The sequence below is a fragment of the Syngnathus floridae genome, chromosome 2 (genome assembly GCF_059516105.1).
Source record: "Syngnathus floridae isolate MCC-2025c chromosome 2, RoL_Sflo_1.0, whole genome shotgun sequence".
Classification (NCBI taxonomy): domain Eukaryota; kingdom Metazoa; phylum Chordata; class Actinopteri; order Syngnathiformes; family Syngnathidae; genus Syngnathus; species Syngnathus floridae.
In genome coordinates this window covers 17,032,825-17,056,078 of record NC_142414.1, presented here as the reverse complement: position 1 = coordinate 17,056,078, position 23,254 = coordinate 17,032,825, and the positions used below count along the sequence as shown (strand labels likewise).

The following is a 23,254-nucleotide window of genomic DNA, read 5'->3' as shown; positions in this document are numbered from 1 at the left end:
TATAACTCACCCAAGCTAGCAGAAAATTGGCAAGCAGCTCTGGTTGGATGTGTAGCATGCATCAATACCGCTGTCACAGACACACGCCTTTTCCGTTGATTACAGGAGGTCTGGGGAGTTGAGTGAACTCTGGGATTTGGTGGGGGTTGCCTGGTAGATGACCCACACTAGCTTGAAAAGTCAGGGATAAAAAGACATAGGATATTGAATTGTGGTCAGTGTAGCCTGGGTGCTTCAGCTTTCTTGAGCACGCTTGTGTGTGATGCATAGCAGAGATAATAAAAAGTTGAGCAAACAAACAATTTAGGCAACAGACATGGTCGTACACCGGTAGCAGGTCGACGCAGCAAGCAAAGGCGGCAACAGGGATCGGACAGCAACTAGACCAGAAGCAAGTCGGGAACAGTCGGGTAGCATACAGGACAAACTGACTGATTAGAGTGGGAGGTTTAAATAGGGAAGTTGGTGAGCTGGGAGAGGCGTGGTAATGAGTTTATTAGGAACAGGTGTCTGGCAATGAACGTGGCTGTGAGCAGAGTACGTCATTGGCAAGACGCCATCCGGGTGGTACCGACAGGTGGAGGAGGAGCGCTGACCAAGGTACTGGAGGAGCGGAGGCGTGACAGACTCTTTTCGAATCAAAACCAATTAGAAGAAGGCTGAAAAATCGAAATAAAAATATGAAACATGCCTGCTATACCAATCAACAACAAAAACAACTCAAATACCTTTACCCTAATAAATATATTTAATCCGAACTCAACCATCTACATTGGTGTTCACTTTAATACTTGGCAGATATTTAGTATAAAATTATAATACATCCAATTCTTATACATACAACAGAATAGATAGTACAGAGATATAAAAATATGGAGTTTAGAAAAATACTTCAAAAACAAATTGCAGAAAGAATAGTCTTAGGTGTTTTTTTGAGGCACACAAATACAGTATTTCTTATGCTATACCTCATATTTATCAAACAAAACAATTCTTACATATGATGATTTGAGTAAAGCAAGAGGTTTTACAACCAATGGGAAATAATATCCATACTGTAATAAAAGGGAATACTACTTTGTATTTGGTAGAAAAAAAAATGTAATGTCCTTTTTTTTAAGGTCCATGGCGGCCTGCGGAGAATCTGTTACAACGAGTTGGCCGTGATGAAAACGTAAATCCTGGCGTGGAAGGTGGTGAAGGTCCCCTGCCTCCAAAGCTTCATCTCCACATGAATCAAGAAGTCCCTTGGGCCCTCAACCTGTCTGTGTAAGTACACGGCGCCCGTGTAGGCATTTAGCTTGCGGGTGCTGAAGTAGTTTTCCTCGTTTCCCTCCGTGATGCTGACGATGACGTTGTCTCCGGAGTAAGCGGGCGAAGGTCCGATGCGGAAGATCTGAGCGGGGATGACGATGTTGGACTGGAAACTGAGGTAGTAATAGGTGATTCTCAGTGGTGACTTTTGACACTCCAGGTAGTTGGGACAGCTCATCCTCTCACAGCGACTACAATTGACCCCAAAAAGCAAAAAGTTGGAAAAAATCAACCCAAAAAAACCAAATCTACAACAAAGATTTATTTATTTATTTATTTATAATAATGATAATAATAATAATAATAATAATAATAATAATAATAATAATAATAATAAAGCTCAGTCTTTATTGACACCATAAGGGAATGATATCTAGTAAAGTGTTTATTATTTAATAATCATCCCATTGTTGTGAATTGATTTTTAGGATACTCACGTGTCAGACACTTTGCGGTAGTTTGCTGGGCAGTTGAGAGAGAGGCAGCGGAAGCCACCTTGGATGTTGTAGCAGGTTTCAGCTAGCGAGCAGTTATGGGCCCCTGTGGTGCACTCATCGATATCTAGACGTTTTGCGTACAGGAAACGAGGCATGAGCGCGGATGTGCAACAAAGATTGAATCATTTCTCCACATATGAATGTTCCTGCAGAGGATGTTTTCACCTCTGCATGAGCGTCCGTTTGGTGACATTGTGTATCCAGTTTCCGGACACGTGCACTGATAACTGCCAGCAACGTTGACGCACTTATAAGTGCACAGATGGCCGATGCTTTGGGAACACTCATCGATATCTGGCGGGCAGGGCGGAGATAATTCAACCAGATGATTACCTTCTGTTGTCATGGTGTGATGATGCTATTTGTAAAGATGAGTTTGGCACACCTTCACAGGCGTGGCCGTCCTCCCGCAGGTGGTAGCCCTGTCTGCAGTAGCACTGGTAGGAGCCGTAGATGTTGGCACACTCCTGACCGCAAGGGCTTGACAAACACTCGTTCACATCTGGAGATGAAAGGTTCCATCATCCAGCTCATTACTGTCACAATGTATCTGATCAAAGGCTTTTAAGTCTTTCTATTTGAACTGAAATGTTGCTATTAAGTCAATTATGCTTTTATTGGCTCCAAGGGAGGCAACTCGAACATCATTACCAATAATACACTGTTCACTGGACTGGAGGAAGAATATCAAAAAGTCTAGCCCACAATTGCATGCAGACATGTTTGCACACTTTAACCCCCAAAAAATTACGCTGACATGCACCAACATGCACAAATGGATGCACACACAAGCCTCCTTTAGCAGCCGCTAATAGACACACCTTCGCAGTTATTGCCATCGCCGGATAAGCGAAAGCCGGTGGTGCACGAGCACTGATAGGAGCCCGGAGTGTTCTCGCAGGTCTGAGCACAAAGACGACCCGAGTAGTGCCAGCACTCATTTACATCTGCAAACAAAACAGAGGCTGCAGACTTCGAAGAGGAACAGATTTGAAAACCCAACAGCTAGCGTCCAACGTACCGACACACATGCGTCTGAAGGGGTCGTACTGATAACCGGTCTGACATTCGCAGCGATAGGACCCGGCCAGGTTATGGCACAGCTGACCATCTCCGCACCGATGGGCACCACTCTGGCACTCATCCACGTCTGTAAGACACACAAGGACAAAATGACGAGGATGAACTTCTCCATTGTGTGCAAATGGTGGCTTCAATGTCATTTTGCCACCCATGACTTAGAAAACAAGGCTGGGTGAAGATCCAGAGCCCCTTTCAAGCAACTACAATGACTGTAAATACATTCATGCCAAAAATGTAAATGGTTCAGTGGCGAGTTTTCTTGAATGCTAAAATTAGCATAACCTAAAAGCTTTCACTTTTGATACGATTGCTCTGTGAAATTGGCGAGATTGGAGAAATGTCATTTATTGGATTGGGAAATTGGAACATTTGGTTTCTTTTAGGGGCTTGTGAGGACTCGTTTTTTATCATATGGATTGCTTACTTGTATGAAACAGGGCACGGACATATGAAAATAGTTGACAAGTGTTTTAAATTGTGAAATGAAGTGAATAATGTTGTTTATTTAGCAACATCTATGTGAAAAGGTCAAATAAGTATTTCCTTTTCAAAGCTCAAATGGTCCAGCTGGTAAAATCGGTTCACGTTCCTTGTCAGCGAAGCAGTAAGTTCAATTTTAAACTCATTATTTTCTTTTTTGAAAGCAAGGACTTTTTACTTTAAATGGAAATGGACACAAGATTGCTTAGCTGTGGCTTTTAATTTGTTCTGTGGCAACTTCCCTACTTGAAATATTTCATGTCAGAAGAAACAAGAAAAAAAAAAAAAAGGACAATGATATACCAGCATGATTCTTTTTGTAGTTCAGTGTAACTTTTTAATAATCATCATTTCATTTCTTCATTAAAGAGGACTGACACATTTGTACGACATAACACTCAAGGTGATTCTGTGACTCCATTTTGACTTAATGTTCTGTTGGAAAAACAAATGGCCTTGCGCTAATAAAATGTATTCTGTTAAGTTAGAAAGTAAAAAAGTTTCCTCTTTCTCTTTCTAGTCATCACTTGACTTTATTGTGAAGCAAGGCAAGATGTAACCAGTTGTTAACTGCCTCTTCCTATGTGTACTGCATATGACCCCGCCCACCAATGAAGAAACAGAACGCCCGCCCTATAGCAGACCTTAAATGTATTTTTATATTAAAATGTAACTTTTTATTCTCAGAGTGCTTGCCCTTCCTTGTCTCTCGTTTATTAAAGAGTTGACATACATATTCAGTTGCCAATCATTTCTTAGTTCTGTGCTTCTTTTTTTAATAATGCCAATCCCTCCGACTGTCCGATGTTCAAGTAGTGCCTCGACGCCAAATCTTACCAATACAAGTGGTCCCATCAGGACTGGTGTGATAGCCACGGCTGCATATCATCTTCCTCTGGCACACGTAGGACCCCACTGTGTTGATGCAGTTAAAGCCTAAACTGCACGGCTCGGTGTGACACTCATCGGTGTCTGATGTACAAATACACAAAGCGATCGAAGTGAGCAGAAAAAAGGGACACAGAGGCAACGGGACGTCACTTGAAGCACATTCAGATATCAACACAGTTGAGATGCTTTGGAGAAATGAACAGCATGTCAGATTTTCTCCATATTTCAGAGCATTTCTTCAAGTTCTTTTACAGTGGCGTCGGCTGCCTCAACTTGCCCCAGTTCCTGCCCCTGGGCGCTAATTCCACAGCATCAGTTTGTACTCGGGTAGGACACAGGATTGCCTTTTATCCCCCCCCCCCCCCCCCCCCCCTTCCACCCTGCACCCCCCAACAGCAGCCTCTCTGATCTCCTGCCTGTGTGGCATTTAACCCCCGTGTCCCGGCGGCCTTGCAACTCACTCACCTGGGTGACAGCAACATGCAGCCATCAAGGGCTGCATGGGAGTCACCTGCTGGCAAAGGCCGCACATAACTAGACTGAACTTGGTTAAAAAAAAAAAAAACAACACTCCATTCTCACTCGACATAGTTGGAGCTTATTCTTGGAATAGGCAAAAGTTCTTTTACAGTGGCGTCGGCTGCCTCAACTTGCCCCGGTTACTTTTGCATGTTTAGGTCATTTGCTATTCACGTATTAATAACAATAACAATACTTGATGTGTGCGTGCGTATATTTAACCAGAGGGTCAAGAAGAAAGATTTCTCTTACCTAAACAGTTGCCTTGTGCGTCTCGTTCAAATCCAACAGAGCAAAGGGGTTTGAGGTTGCACTTGAACGACCCTTCTGTATTTACGCACTCATATTCGGGCATGCAGTCATGACTGCCTTCCATACACTCATTAATATCTGTCAAAGAGAGTAAAACACAAAAGCTGATTAAAGTATGTCCATGAATTTCACACAACTAATGTACTGAATCCCAACCAAATCGTCACAATAACTAATCTGTGCAGCCATCATTACTTAACAGTCCATGTGTTTTTCTATTTTTATGCCTTGGCTCAAGGACGGTGTTCAATAAATGCTCTAACACAAAATGCGTGCAATGCTTTACACCACCACTAGATGGCAGTATGGTCTTATAGTGAAGTGTAGGTTTCACGTAAAGCCGGTTCTCCCGGCCTGTTAAATTCTTAAAGCTGCCAGGTAATTAATGATGGTGAATAATACTATATAGCAATCTTATCTTTATCACCCATAATTGACTAAATGATGCAATTCTCTATTTAACTGTCAAAATTACCTCACACCTTCTGCGAGATATTATAATGAACATCTGTCTAGTTTGACGGAAACTGGTGGCGTAGTCCTCAAGAGTCTTCTCAACACCTGCCTTCCAAGGGATTTACTCCTTGTCAATCAAACGACATCTGTTGCCACAGTAAAACCCCAACACTCGAGGGGAATCACTATCTCGAAGAATTACAAATCATGGTGTATATGTGTCGAGTAGTTTCAAATAGTGCCAAATGGAGTTCGCCAGTGTAACTGCATCACCGAGCCGCCCTAAGGTCACGACAGATTACGCACAAACCTGCAAAGAGAGGAAGCAGGATACAAAATGCAAGACTGGCGGTGACCTCCCTAACAGCCAAGGCATCAGGAATGTGTATACCTTGAACGAATAAAGGATATGCATTCCTAACTGCTGGTGAGAAAGTCGGTTTAAATCTGATGAGCCAGAAATTAACTGGCACAGGCGATAAAGACCTAATTAAAGAAAACAAGGGAGAAATGGATGATATTGTTTGTATGTATCCCCATGGTATACATTCCTTCGCCTGTATTACTTACAGATGGGAAATTGACTTAATCTGTCTGATATATCTAATTTCATACCCAGCAATTTGGAAAGTACGATTTTTTTTGTGCTGCACCAAGAGTGAGATCTAACATTTGACAATAAATTAAATAGGTCATTCATTGTTATTGCATCTTTTCTCATGTGTTTGTTTGCGTCCTTGTGGGTGGTGGTGGTGATGGAAGTGGCGAGGGGGTCATTTTAATCATGTGAAGCACTTTGAGTTGCATTCTTATGTATAAAAAGCATTCTATGAAATAAGCTTGATTGATTCATCGATTGGCAATCGAGAATTGCAAGTTGCAATGTTCCCTAGTTTTTTTCAATTTATTACAGCAGTCAGACTGTCAGTATGCTTGCTTCGAAAAATGCTCATGTTATTGTGTATAATTGAGGTTTACCAGTAAAAGCACCCAACGTAACATTTGTCAAAACCTTCTCTGCTGTTGCCGTATTATTGTTATTAGTCAATATATTTTAATGAACAAAATAAGGACTAATCAGGTTCTCGCGCAGTGCACCATTCAAGCTGGGACCACCACTCGGAATCAGCACCGTATTTCTATCCTGTGCACACACTCTGCAGTTGGCACCCAAAAAAGCAACTGTTGCAACCCTCCAAAGCGCCACCTTAATAACCCGAATATTAATGTCAGGCTAGCACAATTGATTATAGATCTCAACCACACCATTGTGTGTCATTCTGGCAGAGCGCCACAATTAATTTCACCCCCGTTGTCTATTTGCTTCCACTGTGACAAGGGACAAGAGTTCAATTAGATCGTCTTCGTCGGCCACCAACAGGAAGAGACAACAAAGCCTTAATGGCCTAAATGCTTTCTGCTTAGAGCCTTGCTTTTTAATACAGTTTCTTTTTAAATGCTCTTTGTGCTTGATTGAACATTCTTTACATTTACAAGCAGCGCAAGATTGGAGAAGTCGCCTTGATTGGCTCCAACAAAAGCCTGCAGAGGCAAACAGCACTTGCCGCACATCTAATAATCATCGACAAGAGCACTGCTGCTGATTTGGGAATCAGATCTCTACACGGGACAAATTTACGACGCACGGGAGACATATTGCACACTGGGCGCTTGCCTTGCATGGATATGCACACCAGCTCTCCATCCTGAGATGAAAGTGGAAGCAAATTCCATGGTAGCTCGAGTGGCACGTTTTTCTTATTTCCGTTTTGGGTCTACAATTAGTTCTAATCTATTCAATGTGCTTTATTCATTTTGTGAATTCAAGTATTTTGCTTTTTGATGCTAATACAAGTTTGGCACACCTTTACAAATGTCTCCGTTGATTTGGTATCCCGGGGGACATGTGATCAGTCTTTGGCAGACATAGCTCCCCGCAGTATTCAAGCAGCGTTCGTTCAACTGGCAGGCATGCGCTGACGTACACTCGTTCATATCTGAAACAGAAAGAAAAGAACAAAGGAGAAATGTATCACTGTGAAGAAAGCCAACCCACTAAGAATCTAATTTCAAAGATGTAAAAAAGATATCATGTATTTGTATTATTTGTCTATTTCACAGTATGTTGCCAGGAGTTAAATAGATTAAAGCGGTATCTTCTCTGCTCATCTTGAGGTGCTGATGAGATAAGAAGATAAATTAGCAAGAGGCATTCCAAGAATCTCACCCCAATTGGAGCCAAACTGTTCCTCAATGGAGAAGTGAAATTACACACCATATTGTGCTGTAATTGGATCCAACCTCCATACTCGACCCGGGTTAGCTGTCGGCAAATGTTTCCAGTGTTAAATGTGCCTTGCCTTCACAGGATTGTCCATCAGCCATGAGAGAGAAGCCTGGGAAACAAGAGCAGCGTGGCCTTCCGCCCTCAGGGATGCAATGTTGGTCACAAGGGCCGTTTCCTGCAAATATTAAAGCGGGATCAACACACTAAAATAAATTGGCCCCTGCCCTGACCTTGAGAACTGAAGCAAGAGTAATAGGTAATAAAGCCCGTATCCCATTGAGCAGCAAAGGTTAGCCAGGGTAACAGATGTTGACATTTCGTCAAAAATGTTCGCCGGGCGCTCACTTAAAAAATGGTGCGTCGAACTAAATTTCTGACTGACAAGAAAAATGTTTGCATTCAGTAGAATATGGTATAAGATGACCATTTTTAAAGCAGTGTTTACTTGAGGATCTTAATTATTAATGTTTTCTCAAATCAGACCTTGATAAACAACAGAAATTTATTTTTAAAAAAAAGCATTTTTGATTTGAAAGTAAAATATCTTAATTTAAAAAGAGAAATGCTGATAATAGGTGCATCACACGCATTCCTTTTCTTAAACCTGTACCCAATAAGGCTGCAAGCTAAGTTTTTTATATATGCGGAGGGCCGCTAGAAAATGGACGACGGGCCGCAAATGCCCCCCGGGCCGTAGTTTGCACACCAGTGGCCTAGCAGATCTAATCATGACTTTTGCAATTGAATAGACATGTCTAACTATCAGCTTCTCTCCCTGTCATTTCAAATGAATTTGGACCTAACAGCGCTCAGTCTTGACTCTCCCTTTCCCCTCATAAATCTGTCTAACCTTCACAGGGGTTGAGTGGCACCGAAGGCTGGGTGGGTGGCGTGGAAGAGGTGGTGGGCTCCGCCCCCTTGGTCTCATCCTCCTTCAGTGTGTTCTCCTCATCCACTGTCTCTGCGGAAACATGAATAAGCTCATCATAGGCACAAGGGATTACACTATAATCAAGAAGTCTGCCTTGCCTACCGCTGCCGTAGTTAAAGGCTTACACCTATTTCGAATCTGACGCTGGCAGCCGTAGGAAAATATGTAAAAGCGGTGAAGGCGCGGCAGGAAAAAGCGTTGCCTACAGACAAACATTTGCCTTTATTGGCCGGCTCCATCCCTGACTGTAATTTTGCATCCTGTTGTGACAGGTTTGTGTTGGCAAAAGTGTTGTTGATCAAGTCTGGTCTGCTGAAGCACAGCCATACAACGTTATCTGCAAATATTTCTCATACTGGACATGTGAGCCGGCCTCCTGTTTTTAGTTTTTCCCAACCAGTGAAAATATTTTTCATCAAAGCCTGTAAAGCTTTTTTTGTCAGCCATGATTTGTGAAGAAAGGCTGTCAGTTCAGGAAAAGGTTGTCAGCATGTGATTTGAAGGGGCTTTTATCAGGCGGTATCGAGACTCGCAGACAGGAAGGAACTCAAAAGAGACGGAGAAAATAATAGACCGCAAACATGCGGGCAAATTACATCAAATGTTGTCGACGCTGACTTTAAATCATATTTAATACCACAGACGCTTTTCCTGCTGTGGAAATGTCTGCTAGCACCACATAAAGTTGTACCTGGTGCACAAGTGAGAGCATCCTCTTGCAGCACATATCCCGGGAAGCACTCGCAGCGGAAAGAGCCTGGTGTGTTCACACATCTGTGGTGGCAGATGCTGCCGCCGTAGATCAGACACTCGTCCATGTCCTCCACCTCAGTCGGCCCCTCCACAGCGTTCTCCCCATGTCGCTCTTCTCCGATCGAGAAGGCCTCATTCGGATAAAGGCTGTCGGCCACTGAAGCACACAGTTTTAATACTTTCATACATAAATACATAATAGTTTACACATTTATATCTGACGAAAACACATCACCTGACAATTGATTACCAATGATGGGCGTCACCATAGTAGCTGTGCAGCCCCATTAAAACTGCTTCTTAAAGAGGAAGTCATATTAAGTCAACAAAGTTGTGTTTATTTTATGTTTGAAAAAGAAACTTCACTGTTAAAATGGACTACCAATAAAATACCAGCAAAACCAAGTTGATAATTTTATATGATTTATATGATACGGGGTTGTCAGCATCTGTCGAATTTGACTAACTTAGTTCAAGGCAAGTGATCAGTAGCGTTATTAAATAACATTTTCAAGGTAACTGTGGTAATACTGTTGTTAGCATAGTACATATAACAGATTAAAATAAAATGACAATGGTAAAATACTAATCCCCGTATATACCGTACAATAAAAGGCATTAATTTTGATCTGTAGCCAGTCTAGGCCGGCAACGATTTACAAGCAGAACTATCCTTTAGAGCGATTTGGTTTTCCAATTAAATGAGTTTTCAAACTGCAAGCAATATACAACGCCAAGACAAAACTTGGAACAGCAAAGCAGAGAAGTAAAAGCAAGTACACTACTCGATCTCTTCGAATTAACCAAGCAAGCTGGACAGGACGATTGCACTTTGTTCTTGGAGGCCATTACGCCATTTGTCAGCCATGCTGGGGGACCTGCTTCATTTAAATGCCAAGAAAACAGATTACCTTTGGTCCGAAGCACTACTTTTTCCCGGCAGTGCATCGATTGAATGCGTTCACCTCTTGGCATGAGGCATACAACACGTTAGTAATTTGCTTTGTGCTTTCTTTTGTGGTTTCTGCACTTCCTGTCCATACCTCTTTTTGGTGGTGAAGTAGCACTAAGGGCGGGCTTCTCTTTAACAGCATGCCAGGTTTCATGACCCTCGTCCCATGTCTCCGCCCCCTTACAGCAAAAGAGGAAAACGTGTCTGCAGGGGAGGCCCATGTGCCGGTGGGCTTTACACTCTTGACCTTCACTGCGGAACTTCAGCCCCAGAGAACAGCAGTCACAGCACTCCTGGAAGTCATAACATGTAGCATGTGGCTTTTGGGTTTTTGTGGCTGATACAGTTGGCTACAAAGTAGATACTTCATTGGCACACAGATCGTCTACGGCAGTTTCAAATCAGATGCACAAGAGTTGGCCTTTCTAATAGAAACATACATTGATTTCCTTCCGTCCTCGAGATTTAATTAAGAAAAAAAATCTCTCAAACAAACTTAATTTCGCTTTTCAAAAGACGTTTTTTGTTTTTAAATGTAATTATTGTCATTCATGTGATCGTTCCGAAGATATGTGCAGGCTGTTCAATAATCAAGTTGGGAAATGAATAAATTGTTTGTTTGTTCGATCAAGAGTTTGTTTCATGAATCCATCTGGGAATGAGCAGCTAAAAATTGTTCGGAACGAAATATTATACCATGAAAAATGTTTCAGTCCAAAAAAATCCTTGACATCATTGAAGTATTTAAAGGACGACATTAACAGAAAATTGACAGAAAACGTCTCTTGCTGCATTACCATGTTAAATTATTCGGTCTATTTCCTGAACATGTTTCTGCAATTACAAAAAGGTCAAACATTTCTTCCAGAGGTCTCCTTTGAAGATAGCAATGCTTGTAAGACGGTGGGAATCTTCAGCAATAATTGACTTTCAGTCATTTGTCGAAATTAAATAAGGCAATTGACCAAGGACTTGAACTAGAATCATCAAACACTGACTACATAGCATCAATTTTTCTGTGACTAATGCAATTGTCAAATACAAATTCGGACAGAATTCAGTCTAATTTGTAAATTGTCATTTTGCCTGAACCCAGTGAACTACGTTTGCCCTTTGCTGCTGCATAGGGCCACAATGACTTGCCTTGTAGGAACTGTGCCCACACGTATCAATGGCATCCTCTACACACATATCTCCGTCTTTGGCCGCACCAATTCCAGCCAGACATCGGCTTTCTCTCAGGGAGCCGAGGCAGCACCGCTGCTGAGATGTCCTGACAAAAAGAAAAAAAACATATAGGTGAAAAAGACTGCTGAGACATGATGGAGCTTATTCCAAAAATAATTATGAATAATTACAACAATTGAACAATTTTCTGGATTTAACTGCAATTTGAGGTTATGCTTGTAGCAAAAAACACAAACGAAAATGAAGTCATTAATTTGTCAATTGACCTTGAAAAAAACGTGCCCGTTTCTTCACCGTAAAAAAATGTTTGAAGTACAAAGTTTCAAGTCAACACGCTTTGCTAAAAGATGTTGCTGTTATGTGTTGTGGCTTTCTAACAAAGGATTACTTTCCAGAACAGCTGTCAACAATTCTATACTCAAGCCCAACTTAAAGTACAAACAACGTGCTTGCTTTGTTGCTCTAACTCAAAGTGTTGCCTTAAATGACAGTAATTTATATTTTCAAGTCCAAATAGATCATTTTCATGTTGGCACATATTCTGCTGTAACTCCTCAAACCAACCTCAAGATTTGAAATATTGAACATGACACAGGGTACGTTCAAATGAAATGAAAACATGTGCAGGACTTGGAACAAAAGTCTCACCAGCAGATGGACTGTCTATCTTGCGTGGGTCGATCCATGTTGTTGCAGTGACCATTAACTGAAGCCCATTTTGCCCCAGTCTCACAGCAGGCTTCCACCAGCTCCACGACAGACACTGTGAAACATAAACACACATTTTTCCTGACTCCACGTTTCATATTCGAAACAAATGGGAGTTCAGGTGGAACAAGGTTCACATTTGAATGGCTTTGATACGGCAGTAAATGTCAAGCGAGCAGACAGAATTAAAGAATTAGTACTGTATTTGGCGATGGTACACTGATACTAAGAGGCACATTTTGTTCTCAGATTTCCCATCCCTCACATTCACTTGGCAGGGAGAAGCATGAAACCTGTTGAAAATACATTCAGAGCAAAATTGGACTTATTTGCAACATCTGGGCTAATCAGTGCAGGAGCAGAGGAAAGAGCAACACATTAGCACTTCCTTTGAAACTGGGTCAAGGAGCAGACGGAGTAAAAACACATTATCCAGTTTACTGGGAAAATATGCTTTTACATGTCAGTGCATTCCAGCTTGGAGCTAAACTAGCTGCCCTGGTGCCTTTCTCAGCCAACATATACTAGTATCAAGTATTTCTCATACAATAACCTTGTTTTGAATCTTATGATTGTGTTTTAGGTGATGGCATTAACCTAAAATTATTGATTTTAAAAATGTTTATTATTTTCCAGTATATCTTGGTCCTTTGGCTCCAAATCCTAAATCGCCACATGTGAGCTACTGGTGACATGTACCTGAAATTGACTGCTCACCAGCTCAGGGCATACCCTGACAGGCTCCAGCCCACCTATGAGCCTAATGACAACAAACAGTATATAAAATGGATGGATGCCTCCAACAGTAACTATGTTGTGTTTGGAACTAGTGATCGTGAGGCTTTGGTGGGGAGGTATGCCTTCTATCAACATTTTTTCTTCACAATTACGCTACACAGTCCATTTCTGACATCCAAGTGTGGACTGCAAACCATGAAGTAAAATAAAAGTCATTTTCAGAATCAGTTTTTTGTAGCAACACATCCTATCAAGGGGTATAATTGTGGGTTCTTTATTCTTTACCAAAAGAGTACCGTATTTTCCGCACTATAAGGCGCACCTGAAAACCTCACATTTTCTCAAAAGCCGGCAATGCGCCTTATAATCCGGTGCCCCTTATACATGGACAAATATGGATTCGTGGATGAGGACTAACTTATTAAAGTAAGCTTTACGTGTTTATTTTGTGTGTTGTGTGATAGTAACGTTTGAGCAACGTTGAGTTATTGATATCTTGTTATCGTTTTCACTATTTCGAGTGTTACTTTATTGTCATTGCATTAACGTTTGAGCAACGTTGAGTTATTTATTCTATGCGCCTTATAATCCGGTGCGCCTTATATATGGACAAAGTTTTAAAATGGGCCGTTTATTGAAGGTCCGCCTTATAATCTGGTGCGCCTTATAGTGCGGAAAATACGGTACCACAATTTTGCCTTTGAGTGGAGAATGAGGACCATCTTTATTCACCAAGCCTGTCATTTTATTTGTCTATTAGTGAAAGGTACCACATACTTGCCTCTTGTCCAAATCCAAACCAGTGACATCAGTCTCTTGGAAAATATGTCGGTAGAATAACAAAGGACAGGTACAGCTCTCAACATGTCTGGAAAGTCATAAAAGCAGCCGCATGCTGCCACTAATCAAGGCTTGTTTTGCAGACTTAGCAATGAGTTTCCATACAGTTGAAGTGGTTAGAACAAATCCAACATTTTAATAAGAAGGCCTACGTCATCTTATCCTTGCAGATGGCTGTTTGTGAAAGCCAAAAGGCTTTTTTTGTCAGGATGACGTCATATCAAATCCACTGCAGCCAGTTTGGATTCTGATTGACAGTTTTTGCCTTAATTTCCTTGAGACTCTTAGCCAACAATCATTTCATTCGTCTTTTTTAACAATAGGATTACAGTAAATTGACACAAGCTATTAGGAGTTGCCTTGGGCTCAGATGGGGCCGGAACGCTCAATCCAATTACACCTCCTTGCGGTACCCTTCACCTATCTGCACCTCGAAGAATGTGGCAAGATGAAACTACCATTCATTATGTTTCACATAGCACACAACTACACTGAAAAAGAGAAATCCCAGACTGTGTAAATGGGGTAAAAGACTGGTACATTGTTTTGCTGATAAAAAAAAACGCTTAAAAAACACTGACAATCAAGGCTAACACATTAGCTAAGAGCTATTTCTAACTCCCTATATACACCTAATCTAAGTTGACCTTTCCCATGTTTTTACTGGCTCAACTTGCTGTTTTCAAAGTACTGATGGGCAGTAAATTAGAATACGTTTTATGAAATTTACTGCGTGGGATGGATCGGGGAGGTTAAGGCCACAAATTTGCCATCTTAAGAGATATTACAAGTGCTGGAACAGAGCTATTGCTTCACCGACGGAGCTGGCTGTGCAAATGTACACTTGGGACAAGGCAATGTCCTGCTTTGTTGGATCCTTACTGAAAGGCAAATAAATCCTGGTTCTCTCGTTGTGCCTCTGATGCACCAATTTACCAGGGGCCAATTCTGAGTACAGTATTTGAATAATAAATACGAACACATTGTTACTCTCCCAACGCCCAAAAGATGCTACTTTTCTCACACTAGCACATTTTAATGGCATATAGCTAAACCTAATCTAGTAGCTACAGTTCAGTGATTGCTGTCCAGACAAAGAGGCAAATAAACTGCAAACAGATGCTGGCGCATTGCTACAAGGGAGCTAAAGTTGCCAGGAGCCAACGAGCAACTCTTAAGGCTGGATAAAAACTTGTTACAGGCTGTCAGGACTAATGGTGCTTTGAATTCTTATAGCCTGTGCTTCTCAAAAACACAGGCTGAATTCATTTCAAACAGCTCAACATCTGCTTTGAAAATGAATATTCAATTGGTTTAGTATGTTCAACTCAAAACAACATATTCCTTGCTTCTCATTTCCTCTTTGTACTCGATTCATTCCAAGGTCTGAATTCAAAGCAGAAAGCAGGAAAGGCTCATTCAAGGCTCCAGATGTCTTGATTTTGGTATGACTCCAGCCCAATGGAAGTGTGTTACTAATTATTTTATGAATGCAACAAATAATATTAAAGGATTTTGAGTCTACTACCATAGACACATAAGATACTTTTTATTGTTTTTCGGTGTGTGGGACAATGTTTCTGAGCAGTACATGACAAATGCATACTTGTTCTTTTGGATCAAGAAATGTTGTGGAGGGCAGATTGGAATTCTTGTAAGTGATCTAAAAGACCAATAACCCGAGATTGACCTCATTCGTATTCCTGACACACACGCAAAGGTCAACTCTGGAATTCACCTTGCATTTCAAAAAATGCATCTGTTGGCCTCACTCTCACATTCTGCATGTTACGACAATGCTAATAATAACCTGTTTTGTTTTTTAAGTTTGCAGTCCAAGTGAAAAGGTAATATGGAGGTAAGCTTCAGATCAGCTGATTACTGGCAAGATTGGGAAAGTAGCAAACTCACAGGAGACAAGTCATCACAGCAGCTCTGTAGGGAACACTGAGTTTGGTCTGGCAATCAAGTCACTACAGTGGTCTCATTCATCACACCGGTCTTACGCCATTTGCAGGTACAACCCCCAAGAAATCCTATACTTAATCCGGACCGGTATCAGAAGGCATCAACAATCCCAACCCCATTTCCTCTTGAGCGCATTCTGCATCTGTTTGGACTGAGGGAACAAATGAGATGGAGTCAACACATTTATTTTGAAACACAGCAAAGCGCGGATGATTACAAAAGGTCATCAAACATATAGGATACCAAATTTTACACCTCAGGATCCAAATTAAAGATTTGGTTTCATCCTGGGAGTGGCCTGTGTTACCTAAAATTATCACGTATTGCTATGATAACAAGATACACCGTACATAAGCCAACATAAGCTAATATAAGTAAATAACAGACATGAATCAAAAATCCTAATTGACGATAAAGACAAGGCATTCTCAATCTTTTTGCAATCCACATCCTTGTGAAAATCAGAATTCCATCCTCAAGCACGATACGCAAAGCTCACACTTGAGTCAGGCATGACAAGGCCTGTAACATTCCCTAAGCGAGCACAAATAAAAATGAACTTTTCTGACTTTCAGTCATCAACTTAACACCTCGAAAGCAACTTGACACAGCGCTGCAAGTTCACCGGCACAGAAACACCTCCGAAATGCATTCAACATATGTTATGCGTACCTACAAATGCCAGGTGCTGAAAGAAGTCGGTCTGACAGGCCCAGACAAAAAAAACAGACCCTTAAACTAGCCTAAGTAAAAAAAGAAACTAATTTTGAATTCACTGTCCTCTCTTCCCGATGTATTATAGTGTCAATTATATGCCCAATTTCATGGCCCCCTCCTACTTATAAATAATCTTCCCCACCCACGTTTTTTTTTCCCTGCACTTTAGCCAACGGTAGATAAATGCTATCTGAGGCAAACACACTTTTCATGCACAATTGTAAGGCTTTTCCTGGAGCACTGCCAGTTTGAATAGAGTCATTATGAATTCCTCCTCAAAAGACAGGAAGTGAGACAACGCATGTGTCGCATGGAAACGTCACAATAGTTGCAACCCCACCTTGACCTTGCTGGGGTCAAAATCAGCACAGTGTATCTAAGTGGACATTTATCGGCGTCATGTTTGTCAACACACAAAGAGAAAGGAGAAAACACTTACCGTTTAGCTCTCTATCGTCATGCTGGGGTTGGTAGTGGGAGATGTTTTGAGGGTGTCTTTGGGGCTGCTCTCCATCCCCCTTCAACCTGATTGGAGTCATCCTGGTGGGCAGGAGCTGGATTGTGGGCTGCGAGCGCTGAGCCTTCTCATCAGGATTTTGTCCGTGCTCCATTGAAACGTTAGGGCCGCCAGAATGGACGACGTGGTGATTCCTGACACGACTATCTCGACTCTTTTTATTGTGGCTCTGATGTGCCATTTTGTGCACCGCCGTTCTTCTACCACTGTTTCCTTCATTTTCTTGGTGTGACCTGCGGTTCTCCAAAGTCACTTTCTGTGTTGTTGTTTCAAGTGTTGATGTTTCTTTTTGAATCGTCGTGCTTATTGGCCCCTGGTTACGCATGTCATCATCCTCACTGCTCTCCTCTGTTTTTTGTGGATCCCTCAGCGCGCTTCTGTCATCATTTGAGGTGGAGCTTGATTCAGGGTAAGCCAGTGAAACTGTAGTTGGTTGGGCCAGATTTCCGATTGGGGGAGATGTTGCCTCAGACTGTGAGTAGTCATAATCATCTGTGCCAAAACTGGGTGGATCTGGCTTGTACAAGGGGAGCGTGTTTCCCAGCATTAACTTGGTTCCAGAAGCATGGCTGTAAGTGTCTTTCAGAGTTTTGGTGTTCTCAGTGGTGGTTGCAACCTGTGTGGCCTTATTAACACTTTGGACGTCACAGTCAGGAATATGCGAGCACATTAGCTTGCCCCCCTCATCTGGACAGTGGCACACCTGACACTGGTCTATCTTAAAAGTAAATCCTGCTTCAAACTTCTTGTTGCCATGGGTACAACCAATCTGCCCACATTCCGCACAACCATCTGCTGGTTGTAAAATATCAATGCAGTTTGGTGGAATTTCAGGGCACTCCATATAACGGCAGCTTATCGTCCCTCCTCCCTGCGGACAAGCGCATTCGGTGCTCCCAAAGTCCACAAAGTAGGATTTGCCCTCTGGGACTTTCCCTTTACGGAAGCCTGCTTGGACACAATCATAGTATTGGTAGCCTTCACAGGAGCAGCCTTTTTGTGAACAGGTGGGACAACAGGCATCTGTGTCTAGGATGGTTTCAATGCAGTTCTGCAGAACTGGGCACTCCACACCTGTGCAGTCCTTCTGGCTACGGCAAGTGTGAATGCGCAGCAGAACCCAACACAAACACAAAACCAGTCTCTGTGCATTCATTTTGTGTTTAGAGATAGAAGACAACACTGTTTTTTTAGGTGGATTCCAAAACAGGTGTTTCTGTTAGCCTGTGGAAATGAAACATTGTGACATATTATTATTAATAGTGGGCTAAACTTTATGGTGTCATAATCATTAACTTTGATAGCCTGCCAAATATTGTTTTCTCTAAGCTTCTGTTTTGGTACCACATGGGGATTACAAGTCATGGGTTATATTTAACCACATGTGAAATTGAGACAAAAGGTGATGCTAACAGGGAAATATGCTCCACAAAAACACAGCGAAATTCATCAGCTGCTAGTAAAAGAGCGCAAAAACATAAAAGGTTACGACGCAACAAATCACTGGATTGCTTTCCCTCTGGATCATCGCACATCTTAAAACGTTTTCAATAAAAGTGTACATGGCCAACACACACAGCATGGCATGTTCTAAGTCATGAACTTTGGTAGCAATACATTTAATGGATAGCCAAGATGTTTTTTTCACATGTGCACTGTCTACAGGTAGGAAAACAGCGATTAGTTTTCGTCGTCAGAGTAAGCGATGTGACTACAAATCAGAGTGCCTTTTGAAAACCAGGTGTTTTCTATTTTGCTTTTCCTATTGCTGCTGGTATTTTGCGTGGGCTGCAAAAGCCAACTGTGGCATATCTTCTGAACATATTTGAATCATAAAATCTATATATTTGTTCGGAGTGATTTAGGTAGCCTTATTTCACAAGTTGGTTCTCGTGGAAAGCAGGGCTGTTTAAGATGTGGCAGATAATTGTGACAAAGAAACAAACGTGTTGATCTTGGAAGCATGACACATAAAGTATTTTTGTATTAATCCCCAGATAACAGGTGGTTAATTTACCAAACACTAAAAATGTGAACCTTTCGTTACAAAATGTAACCAACGATTCAAACGTGGAGGTCACCAAAGTGATTTTCATGCCATTAAAATATATGTAACATCTGTTTCACCACGTTAAGCCACTGTGGAACATAAAAGCGTCCTGCTGCAGTACCATTTAGGGAATCAATGATGTCTTTGTGCTCAGCGGGTACAAAATTATTTTACCAGATCCCCTGTCTTTAAAAGGCACGTGGCCCCTTTGCTGTGGCGCCTTACTATGATCATGAGAGACCATCTAAAAATGACCCAAACAACTGTCTCGAATATTCAAAGCCTTTTGTTTCTTTGGATAATCAGGAGGAATTAGTGTTAAATTGTGATTTGTGTGTTTTTCTCTTCCGTCCAGGGGTCAAAAGCTGAACTTTAACCACAACAAATGAAGCGCGTGCACATACGCACAACCACACGTGCAAACCTTGTTTTGGCTTTTGAGCAGCCTATAATGCACAAAGGATTTTTTTTTTAATGCTTGCAGTTAGAAAAAAGATCACTTAAGCACAAATGTTGAAGTACAAATAGAAAAGGTTGTTACAGACTGTGTTAAGAAGATGACATTTAAATTATAAGTTCATAACCAAGCATGCAAAATCTACATGGAATTTACAAAACCTGCAAAAATAAGTCATTCCCAACATTGCTGCTTGCGTTATAAACACTACATATCCTTCCAGTGCACGGGCTGTTTGGAGTCGACCTACCTTGAACCCGATCCTGCAGAGTTGTGCTTCCCAAAGAAACTTGCGCGTAAAAAATGTGAGCAAGCTCAGCTTCCGAGTAGAGTGGGAGCGCCCTTGCCTTTTTTATTAAGGGAGGAGAGGAGAGAAGAGGAGAGGGGGGAGGGTGGGAGAAAGCCCGAGGGTGGGAGAAAGCCCGACCAACAATTCTACCACTGGCAACGCTTTGCAAAGATTTATGCCACTCCTGTCCCTGCAACACAAAATAGCGGACATTTGCTGCAGCCTGATGAAGATACAGAAATTGTATGTTAAAAGCCAAAATGCAGTTTAAATATGTATCAGAGAAGAATCAATAGTATTTATCTGTAATCAAATGTACACTTTATTTTATTTATTAATTTAAGGTGGCAAACTCCAGCAGATGGCACTGTCTTCATAATTGACTGATAACTGGGGGGAAAAAGTGTTTTATGTTTTATGTGCATCGGCGATCAGAATCCATTTCCACATTTAGCATGTGAATCATCATCAAACTTAAAAAATATCACTTACTAAATTGAAACCACCCATTTTTATGAGTGAAAGCCCCAGAACCTATGAGTGATGAATGTTTGTTGCCCAGATTTCCTCAATTAAATTCATAAAAAAATAGTTGTTTCTGCTTCAAATGAGAATTTTCTTCCTGAAGAGTACATTTATAATGATGAAGAGGTGTAACCAACATGAAAGAGAAGCTGTCTGTGTGTGGCCACACAAACGACAGTTAAACTGGCAAATCAATCAGACTTATTGCACTACCATTGGCCATGTAGCCAATGCAACCATTTGGGCTGCCCTAAAGAAGCAATAAACCACTGGTGTACTAAATAACAGCCATCAAGTAAACAACAGCTGTGGAAGATGGACACATTTTGAAGGCTGTGAAGACAGAGACCCTAAAACAACTGTTGGAAAAGATTGTGAACATGACCAAAAGGACAGATGGTACACTTGAAGGTGCAAATCACTATTCAGCAAAAAAACAGAAGGACTAAAGCCATCAAAAGAGACAACAAGTGAAAAAAGGTTGTTGTAGAAGCATCACAAGCAAAAATGTTTGGTTATTATAACGGCTCACAGTTTTGATGCAAATGACACGTAAAAGTCTTCATTTTAAAAAACAAATAATGACATCAGACAGCCGGAGAGTATTGCTCCAGGAAGTCCCCTACTACGCATTCTTCTTCCATATAATCTTTTCCATCCAAAATGCCACTGGTTGTCACACAATTGGAGGCAGATGTATGACGTCGGTCTACTGAGTTCTACAGACTCGCACAATTATTGTTAATAAGACCTAAGGAGCTCTGGAGCTGGCTAATCCCTGGGGAAGCCGTTTTTGTTGTGAAACATAACCAGCCGCCACCCGTTAGAAAGCAGACTTTCGAAAGGAGAGAAAAGAAAAAGATCAACATATGTTGCACCTCACCGGTTGATCACAACGATGACATAACACCTATGATCTAAGGCCACCCGCAGCAACACGTATGTTGCAAGACACTTAGTAAATGATGTCACATAAAATTCAAACAGCTTTCTTCCACATGTTTTTAAAAATAAAAGTCTGTATTGTTAAAATCCAATGACTGCAGGAAACATGAATTCATATTGAAGGGATGGCATTGTGCTGCAGGTAGTAATAACCAAACTAATTGACCTCCCGCAGTAGTCAACCTCCCCGTTCGAGCTGGCGAAAGACCCCCCCAGGTGTTGTCGTGGCTCTCAGCCCATGAGATAACATCATCTGACACATTCTGATTTGGGCGACGTAATTTCACCCCACGCTGTTGTATTTTCTCATCTATGCATGCTTGAATGGTGACTTGCGCCACTTCTAATTGAGTAACAATCTGTTCCTGCTTTGTATATTGAATTAAAATTGCAAAATGGCTCCTGACAATAGCAAAGCTTTCAAAGTCTGCAGGGTTTTTGCTGAAGTTGATGTCAGTTGTCATGACATCATTGACCACCTGCCCCCCTCTCTCCCTCACTACCCATCCTCCACCACTCCTGTGGCAGGCGTGGTGGTTGTTATCTGCTCATTGTTAACTATACACTTTTATATCCAGAGCTTTTGTCTTTTATTTGAACAGGTGAGTCGCTTCTTGCTGAAATGGCCACATTGGTTTGTATGAGGTCATCCAAAGTGACACCTAATTAGTTACCTGATCGCTCCATGCTTACCTCAAGAAATTACTGTATTTACAAATTATGTAACATACAGCTTTGCCCTCGGGGTGTCCCTGGACTCATTGTGGCAGATGTGGGGGAGGAGAATGCTAATATACTAGCTTTCATCTCAGATGGACAACGACTCCGAGTCCCAACCAATACAAGACACCACTTGGTAGCTCATTCAGACACAGACTGCTTCATTCATATGGCGACAATTGCAGAAAAATAGACTTCATAACTGTCTTGTAGTTGGCCTAGGTTGCAATGAAATTTACTATTGTTAAAAAAATAACAAGTTTTTATTTTTCAGAACTCATCAAATGTGAATGCAAGACCCAGTAGGACACAATTCCCATCAGTTGCATCCCAACGTTTTTTGTTTAGGTCAACCAATGGATTAAGTAATGGCTTTACATAGACTTTTAACACCAAATTAACCTTACATTGTAACACTTTCACTTCCTTTCATTTGTATTACAATCGGATTTGGAACATATAACATCTTTCCTGGATTGTAACATACATTTAGTTGTAAACTTCCAAAACTACAAACTATTAAATTTCTGGCAGAAATTGATTGCGTGGTTAGATATTGATTCCGTATTTAGAGTCATGGCATAGTGTGCCCATTTGTGTACACTAAGTCAAGTAAGGCATGCAGCCAAGTAAATAACTTTGATGGTAGAATGGTGCTGTTCATGCATGCCAGATGAGGACGCATTTGGGAATCAGTCTTTTCTGAATGACATCATCCAGCAAGATTTTCATGAATGGAATATACACATGGCATCACTTAAAGATTATTGTAGTTCAGGGATCAATTGTTGTCATCACAAAGTGACAGATGTTTGCTCAACAGGCAGTTTTCACTTAAAATGGACAATAGTGGAGCCTCTATCTAAAGTAATGATGTCATTTTTTTTTTTAAACCTCAGACATTCTGTCATTCTATCCTTACCTCACTTATTGTGTTTTGCATTAATGAATTGTGAGACTCAAATCCAGCTGCCTTGTAAAACTAAATTACACTCATTCTGAATTTTATTCTTCATTGTCATCATGGCGCTGAGGAGGATTTCATTCCTTTTAAGCTCAGCACGCATAGTGTTGACATGTCTTAATTGTATGTGTAGACAGTTCCAATCATTTTATA

General features: G+C 41.3%; 1 protein-coding gene across 1 annotated transcript; it reads right to left on the bottom strand.

Moving 5' to 3' along the window:
- Positions 1-729: 729 nt before the first annotated feature.
- Positions 730-20,043, bottom strand: fbln2 (fibulin 2). The gene is made up of 17 exons (XM_088369604.1): positions 19,909-20,043; positions 17,074-18,375; positions 12,312-12,426; positions 11,619-11,748; positions 10,567-10,768; positions 9,462-9,680; positions 8,690-8,800; positions 7,913-8,014; positions 7,418-7,549; positions 5,037-5,174; positions 4,212-4,346; positions 2,833-2,961; positions 2,633-2,758; positions 2,197-2,313; positions 1,977-2,105; positions 1,752-1,875; positions 730-1,505 (listed from the first exon to the last, which is right to left on the bottom strand). Exons 2-17 carry the CDS (start codon positions 18,305-18,307, stop codon positions 1,148-1,150), a joined length of 3,501 nt encoding a protein of 1,166 aa, XP_088225730.1. The 5' UTR covers positions 18,308-18,375; positions 19,909-20,043; the 3' UTR covers positions 730-1,147.
- Positions 20,044-23,254: the final 3,211 nt, after the last annotated feature.

Coding starts and splice junctions, on each gene's coding strand:
- fbln2 (XM_088369604.1), bottom strand. CDS start 18,307: ATGAATGCACAGAGACTGGTTTTGTGTTTGTGTTGGGTTCTGCTGCGC. Junction 5,175..7,417: donor CAACGGAGACATTTGTAAAG/GTGTGCCAAACT, acceptor TCTCTTTGACAG/ATATTAATGAGTGTATGGAA. Junction 2,314..2,632: donor CGATGGCAATAACTGCGAAG/GTGTGTCTATTA, acceptor TTTCATCTCCAG/ATGTGAACGAGTGTTTGTCA.